The sequence below is a fragment of the Cyprinodon variegatus genome, unplaced genomic scaffold (genome assembly GCF_000732505.1).
Source record: "Cyprinodon variegatus isolate N-32 unplaced genomic scaffold, C_variegatus-1.0 Scaffold291, whole genome shotgun sequence".
Lineage (NCBI taxonomy): Eukaryota > Metazoa > Chordata > Actinopteri > Cyprinodontiformes > Cyprinodontidae > Cyprinodon > Cyprinodon variegatus.
Window position 1 is genome coordinate 768539 of NW_015150744.1, and position 9138 is coordinate 777676.

At 37.3% G+C, this 9138-nt stretch overlaps 1 protein-coding gene across 1 annotated transcript in view; it reads left to right on the forward strand.

Moving 5' to 3' along the window:
* gusb (glucuronidase, beta) overlaps positions 1 to 7560 on the forward strand; it is a 20248-nt gene extending 12688 nt beyond the window's left edge. The window contains exons 9-12 of the mRNA XM_015383645.1: positions 3385 to 3469; positions 3775 to 3951; positions 5955 to 6090; positions 7180 to 7560. Coding sequence (XP_015239131.1) covers positions 3385 to 3469; positions 3775 to 3951; positions 5955 to 6090; positions 7180 to 7331 — 550 coding nt within the window. The 3' untranslated portion in view covers positions 7332 to 7560. The remainder of the gene's footprint in view (positions 1 to 3384; positions 3470 to 3774; positions 3952 to 5954; positions 6091 to 7179) is intronic.
* Positions 7561 to 9138: the final 1578 nt, after the last annotated feature.

The window sequence follows — 9138 nt, forward strand, 5'->3', positions numbered from 1 at the left end:
TTAATCATCCAAAACGTTATGGAACACATTAATTAACTGAAAAATGTTGCATAGTGTGCCTTTAAATTGTGTGCTTCAATTTTTTTCAATTCTCCAATGGAACAAAAAAATAGTTTTGAAAATCTGACAGTTCACCTAGTTTCTAGAGTTTTCAATCATCTTTTATTCTAATTCCTCATTTCGACGATAAATCAAAACTCTTATCACACTAATGATACAATAAATACCCACCTCTATTTAAAGATTGGTGGGATCAAAGCTCAGTTTACCATTTTTCAATCAATTGAATTGATATCTAAAAGTTTTTTTTGTTTTTCTAAAAACTACTAATTGAAAGTAGAAGCCTTGAACAGAAAATTGGGTAAATGTATATAACCTGCATAGTAGCAGGTACTGTGCACATGTTTTATAAAGACAGAGAGCAGGAGTTTAACCTCTGATCCAGGAGAAGCATGGCTTTTAAATACAGAAGCTCTGTCTTTGTTCCTGCCACAGAGTTTATAGTTTATTCCCTGTAAAGCAGGGATGTTAAATTAGTCTTCGAGGGCCGGTATATCTCTCTGGTCCAACACCTCTGAATCAATGGCTTTATTCCCTTCTCAGATGAAGTCCGGTTCTTTAGAGTCCTGCAAAGGACTCACTAATTTCTTGTGTTAAAGCATGCATGCATCTAAAAGGTGCAGGACAAATGTCCTTGAGGAGGGATTCTCGCATCCCTGCTATAAAAATTGGACTCTCTCAGGCTGTCTTCTTGTTCCTGATCCCAGTTCTTTGGCTTCATGGACCGGATGTGTTGAGGAGAGGAGGGGGTCTGATTTGGAAACCTCAGGCTCTCATCCTTGCTACTTCTTTTTTTGCTGATAATGTTTTCATCTTAAATCCATGACCCTCCAGTGTGTATTAAGGCATTTCCCAGCAGTCTCAGCCTGGTTTTCAGTTGTCTTTTTAATAATAATAATAATAATAATAAATCCAATTTGTACCGCACTTTTCATTAACAAAAAAATCCGTCTTTTATTTATTTCAAAATAAATAAAAGACGGATTAGGTCCTTCTCTGCCTCCTGGTATGGATAAGCGTTATTTAAATTCTGTCTTTATTACTGTTCGCAGTACTAGCTAACTCACTGTGGAGGCTCTAAACCCGGGATCTTCAACCCTGGTGCTCATGATCTATTGTTCTGCAGGTTTTAGATGCATCCCTGCTCCAATACAGCAAATTTAATATATATACCGTATTTTCACGACCATAAGGCACACCGTACTAAAAGGAGTAGTTTCAGTTATGTGTGCCATTACTGTATTTAACACACACATAAGGCGCACTGGACTATAGGGCGCGGGTTTTATATACAGGTACATGTCCTCTACTACCTTTAAATACCTCTACTGCGTATTTCAAAATAGAGCGGGAGCAAAACTGAGTATGATTGTGCTTTATTCATGTATTTATTACAAAGTATTAATCAAACCTGGGAGCTGGCTGTGAGACAGACACATCGCTGATGTTCGCCTTTATTATCCTTATCCAGAGGCTGCTGTTGAATGGGATTCCTACTGACAGCGCACCGCTGGTATGTGGGGGTCTGAGCGGCTCCTATAGAAATAATATTGGAAGGCAGGATAGTAGTCTGGATGAACTGACTGCAATGATTAAGTTTTCAGGTGGACTTTCTCACTTAAAAAACATATTAAAACTACTTTATTCCCACTGATCACAGCAAATATAGCTGCAAGGCAGAGAAAGGATAGAGTAGCTCCGCCCAACGCGCGTCAGACACACTTTTGCACTGCGCAGCCAGAGCAGCCAAGCTACTTCAGCCGCGCGTCAGGTACAAGCAGCAAAAAAAAAAAAAAAACCCACCTGGTCTCCTTACATACACCTGCCTCAGCCACTCTTTCATCATCTCCTCAATGAGGAGATGAGGAGTTCTGCATAAAGCACATACCTGTTCTTTTATACACAATCCACGCCCACACTTCCCCCTTTAACGTTCTCATGGTGGTCTCAAACGTCCGCAGTAACAACACACATAGGGCGCACCGCACATTTTGAGGGAAAAAAAAGACGTTTATATGTGCCTTATAGTCGCGAAAATACGGTATATGACTTGTTACCAGGCCATTGTCAACCTTGATGGCATGCTGAAGAGATAACCCAGCTATTTGAATTATTTGTGTCTGAGCAGGGTTGCATCTAAGATAAACTGCAGGACAGTAGATCTTGAGGACCAGGGTTGGAGAGCCCTTCTCTAAATCCATCAGTTAGACCAAAGGTTTCCATCATTTTCTTGGTAATTTAATAGTTCTAAAACCTTACCAATCTTTTCAACTGTAGAAGACTGAGAAGTGAACAGCGCTAAAGAATATTAAAATAAAATAAGATCCCCTTTATTTGAAGTGTAACAGTTTATTTTACAGGGTAACAGACTTCAACGTCTCCATATATAGATAGAGATAAATACATTTTCAATTGGTAATTTATTCATGTGTTTCTACCGCGATGTTAAACCAAGCCTCAGTGGTCCTCTTCTACTGCTCTTCAGGGGCCGCTGCCCTCCCTGTTCCAGCCCTTCATATATTTAATCATGAGTGGTTCTAGACCGGGGGCCAGAGGGTGCCAACGCCCCTGTAGAACTGGTCCTTACCCTGTACTAAAGACATGACACTAAATAAAGTTCTAATAAATACATTTTCTGGAACAGATACTGTGCATGATGAGTCACTTGAGCCAGCTTCATTTTTCTTTTTTTTATAGTTAGCAGTATTATACAGTTTTATTTTATCTACAATTTTTTACATTTGCCTTGTTTTTTGTTTCATTGTCTCTCAGGCAAAGTCCACCTGATTCAAACCTCTGCTCATCCTCTGCTGCCATCTAGTGGTGCAGAAGCCTCACTCAGTTCATTTTATCAGGAAGCAATGAGGCGCCTAAAACCGCTGATAATTGAGCCACTTATCGAGAATAAAGTACTTTTTCTGGAACTTTTCTTTATAACCATTTTGATGGGAAGTCCTGTAATTTGAAAAGCATATGAAATATGAAAGAGATGTTTTAGTTCAGCCTTGATTTCACGGAGGAATGGTTGACAGCCTCCCTTACACTGCGCTATCAGTCACTTTTCTGTAAAGTAAGGAAAGCTGTTGGACCGGTTATGAAGCTGCAGCTAACAGCTGGAGCTCAGTTTTCCCAGAGAACCACACAGCTTTTCCAAATAATCCACAAATGAACCGTGAGAACAAAATGGTCCCACTGTTCCATCAACACAGACAATTCGACAAATCCTGTTATCTCTCTGATTGCGTAACTGTGTAATCATCAGTCCAATTTGCAGATCAATCTCCCTGGGACTCTGTGTTTTCAGTTTATTTTTTCTTCCTACAGGACTTTGATAGCGCACACCAGAGCGTTGGACCCCACCCGACCTGTAACCTACATCACAGACAGTAACTACGCACGGGACAAAGGAGTGAGACGGTTTTCCTCTTTATAACAGCAGTAAAATAAAGTAAAAACGCTCCGATGTCCATTAGATCTGACCACTGGGGTAAAGATGAGCAATCAGCTAGGAAATTCTTTTCACTGCGGAGGGTAAACTGGGTCAAATTAATCTGTAAATCCTTTAATAGAGCATGTAAACACACAATATTTCAAACTATATTTTCTTTTTTTAAAGGGGGACAAATGTCAAACATCGTTTGTAGACATTGAGGACCTTTATAGGTTAGCTTAGCAAGCCTGGCGGCTCTCTAACATGTGCTGTTGTGTCTCCAGGCTCCATTTGTGGATGTGATCTGCGTCAACAGCTACTTCTCCTGGTACCACGATCCAGGCCACATGGAGGTCATCTCTCTGCAGCTCAACACTCAGTTTGAGGACTGGTACGGAAAATACAAGAAGCCCATCATCCAGAGCGAGTATGGAGCGGATGCGGTGGCGGGGGTTCATAATGTGAGGAGACACACCTACACCAGTCCCTCTAGCCTTCCACACTGCTGTTCTGCTCTGAAGTTTGCATACGAGCGATGTAGGCATTTAATCTGCCATTTTTTTACCAACGTGTAATTATTATAATCAATTGGATTTAAAAAAAAAACAAAAACTAGATGTTCCAGTTGGTTATTTTTTGCTTAAATATATACATACACCCCTCTGATATTTTTGGATTAACTTTCTTTAAGTAGTTGCAGAGAAACGTCAGACTTTGGAGCCATCAACAAGGTCATGGCATCTTTCTGGCCGGATATGTGACCACTTTACTGACATTTATAGATAAAAGTTAATTTGAATTAATTAACCTAGGAAAGCCTGAATGAGGCTTTGGGAAGGACATCCAAGCTCCATGTTTAAGAGTCACTATCCTGTTCGATCATTGCGATTTTGTACAGGTTGACCTATAGAGGTTTTATTTTCTTTTTCTTTAATCCTTTTTAGGATTATTTTTGACATCAGTCTAATCTACATGATTTGTATTCCGGATATTTTTGGGCCTGATGTTGCTTTTTCTTCCTGCATTTATATGAAAACAAATGTTACACATGTCTCAATTTAAACAAAACACAAATCAAACTAAAGATTAGCAATGTAGCAATTAGCAAGGCAATAACTCCAACTTTTATTTACAAAACAGTTTTTATGCCCTCTCAATCTCTAACCCCACTCCAACCTTTTCAACAATTCAATAAACCACGGTCAACAGCAGGGAATTAAACTTTTAATAAAATAAACTACAGTCTACTTTAAATTGAAAGAACTACCACCTTTAAAGTGTAATTATTTTAAGTTTAGCTCTTCATTCTACTGTGTAACAGATTTCAACATTGCTATCAACAAGGGCTGAAAAAATTAATCGGATTAATCATGATTAATCGATTAATGAAATAATCGTCAACTAATTTAGTAATCAATTCATCATTAAATACATTACAGAGAGTCTAAAACATGCTTTTAGCTGACAGAGCAATCCACTCAGAGCAGTAATCATATTAATTTGCATTTAAGATTAAAACATTTTTTGGTCTGTCACTATGCTCTATCCAGAACTTCTCAAGTGGAAAAGTTTTAGTTTTATTTGGTTTAATTAAGTAAAAAACTTCTTTAAGGAAACTTTTTTTTTTATCAGATTATTAATCGATTTGCAAAATAATCCTTAGTTGCAGCCCTACTATCAACAAATAAAACGTTTTTAACTGGGTCAGTTTTGCAATGTCTTTCTAACACGCTCCCCCTGCAATATCAATGCCCCCAAACCCCCACCCACACCGACCAGCCCCCACCCCACCCACAGTTTAGAAAGCCCTGCAGTAATGAACCATCCAATGCATGCATATATCGGCTAATACGATACAAGAGGAACATAACGTATCGGTCTATCTATGATATTTGCTCTGCTTCCTTTATTTAGCTGTTTTTTTCCCCTGTGCTTCGGTTGATGTTAGTTTAGTTGAAAGGCTCACATATTTATCCCATTTGATCCTAAAACTTCTCTCCAGATAACTTTAATGCGATTCCAACAGGATGGTCCAGCTTATAAAACTGCTTCTACGATAGAAAATCTGATGATTTTACAAAATGATCAATAATCAAGAGTGTTTTTTTTTTTTTTCAATGCCAGATTTTTGAAAGCCACAGGTTTTAGGTAGAAAATAGACAAAGACTTTCTTCCATATTTTAACAGGGCTGTATTTGTGTATTTAGACCAGTATACAAATCCATTTGATCCAGATTAGAGAGCATTCAGAATACCTTAAAACTTATGCTTCCAAATTCTAGTTTAAATAAAATGAATCCTATTTTTTTTCCCCTAAACATAAAATAGTGTGTCTATTCCCACAGGAGCTGCATGGGTTTGTGTCTCTTACGTCAGCTGAGAGTTTTCACCTGTAAATCGCCATGGTGACCAGATATCTGACTCCAGCCCAGCTTAAGAAGTCTATTTGAATGTTTCTCCTCAGGATCCACCTGTGATGTTTACTGAGGAGTATCAGAAAGTGGTTCTGCAGAGTTACCACAACGTGTTTGACCAGAAAAGGAAGAAATATTTAATCGGGGAGCTCATCTGGAACTTTGCTGACTTCATGACTACACAAGGTGAGCAGGAACTGCCAGCGTTCTCTCTCTGGATCAGTACTCCTCCACTGTTTGCGCATCGGAGGGGCAGAACGTTATGAGTTCATCAGTAACATCTTTTTTTTTCTTTTAAGCCCAAATATTGCATTTTAAATTTTCTTTTGCAAGTTTTAGAAGCAATTTTGGTTGCTGAAGTGAAAAAAAACAACAACTTTCCATTAAAAGAGATTATTGCTCTGTTATTAACAAATTTGCATCCATTTATTTAGCAGTTTTAGCCTCTCTGTAAACCTTAGAACAAGAGTTCCCCCCTAAAATACATTTCATTAGTTCAGTTTATTCATATAGTGCAAATTCACAACACATGTTATCTCAAGGGACTTTACAGTACTTCTATCTGTTTATTTATAAGTGAAGTAATTATATTGATTTCAAAAGTAACTACATTCATTTTAAAAAGTTTTTTTCTTCCAAATGGTTCATTATTTTATTCATAATTTTAAATGAATTTCAAGTTATTTATTGCTGCATTATAAAATTTAATTTTATATTTAATGTTTAAAAATACATCTACTTTCTTATTGTACAGTTATTTATTTATGGGACATTACTGTATTTTATTATATATTCTGTCTCTCTATAAAGGGTAATATCACAATGACTGATAAAACCATTTTTGCGACCCCTATACTGAGGACTGTTATTGTTAACGAGTATCGCAGGCTGAGGGTTGTCTAAAGACCGTCCTCCAGGCCTTTGGTGTCTTACAGGATTTCCCTGCTTTAGCAAACCTGATTTCCACTGATGGCAGCTGATCATCTGAGTATGGTGTTTGAGCAGAGGAGCTTCTCAAACACAAAATGCAGGTTTCTGAGCTGTTTGCTCAAAATCTGCCGGTTTTGTTCTCTTGACTTCTCGTTGATTCTCCATTTTCGTTTGGATCTGTTTTGGGTTTTTTAAGACGATGCATGACGTCTGATCCTGAAACAGGTGGACCCATTTCTAGGTTCTTGATACAGATTCTGCAGTTGGTGTGTTTTTACCAGCCTCTGGCTTCATATACTGGGATATCATTACTGTTAAATGTTTTTGTTGACCTTTTCTTTGCAGGGATCACGCGGGTGGTGGGAAATAAGAAGGGTGTTTTCACCCGGCAAAGGCAACCCAAAGCGGCGGCGTTCATCCTAAAGGAGAGATACTGGAGGCTGGCAAACGAAACCGGCACCCTTCCACTGTGGACCAAGTACCCCTGCCCACTGTGACGGATTAACACAGGTGTTTAGGGCCCAGGACGGATCCAGATGCATCGAAAGCAACTTTAGTGTTTACACTCAAATCATGTCTAATCAAAAATGTGTAAAGGTCAGATTCATGTTAAACAAAGAAACAACTGTTATATTTTAGAACTTCTTTGTTGAACTTTAATAACTCAGGTTTAATGGGATCAGCTGCTGGAATCAATCTCTAGAGACAGGACTGATGAAACAAACCAATATAAAAGCCTAAAAGCAAAAAATAAAAAGCAAAAAGAAAACCGCAAGGGAAGCAAACCCTTAAAAAAAGGACGCCTAATAAAAGGGGAAAAACCCCTTAAATAGAGATTTGATGAGGACGCATCTGGGGTCCACTTGTTTGATATTGAACATGTTCTCCAACATACTGTTTCTCTGTAGTTTTACAGATGGACCAATAAATGCACCCCAACACACACAGAGCCTGGTTCTGCTAAAGGTTCATTCCTGTTAAAATGGAGTTTTCCTCTCCACTGTCACTACATGCATGCTTGGTGTGAGGGATTGACCTTTTCCTGTAAAAAGTGCCTGAAGACTGTTTGTTTTGAATTAAGACTGTAAATAAAGTGAATCTAATGAATGTTCCAGCCTGTACTGGTGGTAGAAGGTTTATCTTCTGGTATTCAGTTTGTTCTAGTCATATGCAGGATTTTATATTATTATTTTTTGTTTGATTGGGATTTATTTTTCTTTTCCAAATGATAGGTAAGCATATCAAGCAGGCAACATAACATAGCCTCCAAAGATTAAAATTCAGATCTAAATCTGTCAGAACCTGCCTTTTTTTTCTAAATAGTTATTAGTTTGCTCTGACTTATAACCAGTATAAAAACAGAATGTGAATCTTATGTATCAAAGATGTTACCAGTAGAATATGCAGTGGAAACGATACAGCGGAACACCTCGGTCCTGGTTTATCACCTGAGCAAATCAGACCTGGGTTTGGACGTGCTGCGTTTCCCTGAATGAGACTAGATTCAATGGAACTGCTCCATTTTATTATGGTTTTTCTTTTTTAATCGTTATTTTTGATTATCTTAACAAATGTTTCTAATTTTGACCTTCTTCCTATTCATTTTGTATCTTAAAGGTTTTTTATTTGGAAGAAAAGATCAGTTTCATGTTTGTTTTTTGAGCTTCCTGAAATATGAGTCACTTTAATTTTCCAACATTATTTGTTTTAATCCAATTTTACCGCTGCAGACTTTAGGAGTGTAAATAATACACATACACTGTATACACAGGCCGTAAGACTATTTAGTTTTTATGGAATAAATAATGAAAATTAGAATAAATTTCACTTTGAGTTGAATAGCTAATGCTGGAAAAAGCTTCCGAGGATGACATGAGATCATATTGTTAAAGTAAAGTTACAACTCATTTTAGATTTTTTTTTTCTTTTTTTTCTAAATATCAAACTTAATTTTGGTAAATTATGTGTTAAATTTAAATTGGACTCAATGGTATAGAATTTTTGTATATCTAAATCACTTGAGTTAAGACAATATGAAAACTATACGGAGTAATTGAGTATTTTCGGGGGGTTTTTCATATATTCAAAGATCACTTTCGCTTTACTTTCGGGGCGGGCTTTCTTCTGGAGTGAAAGACTCGTTTTATTGGTCAAGTGTGTTTGTAAAGAGCTTGAAGTTAATGTAATCTGTAAAATCCTATTTGAAAATAATGCATAAAGTTACAAAAAGTAGTTTGGAAAAAAAAAAAAAATTGGAAAAAATGGTAAAGTTACTCTTCAAACCTTTTTTTGATTAAAATTCTT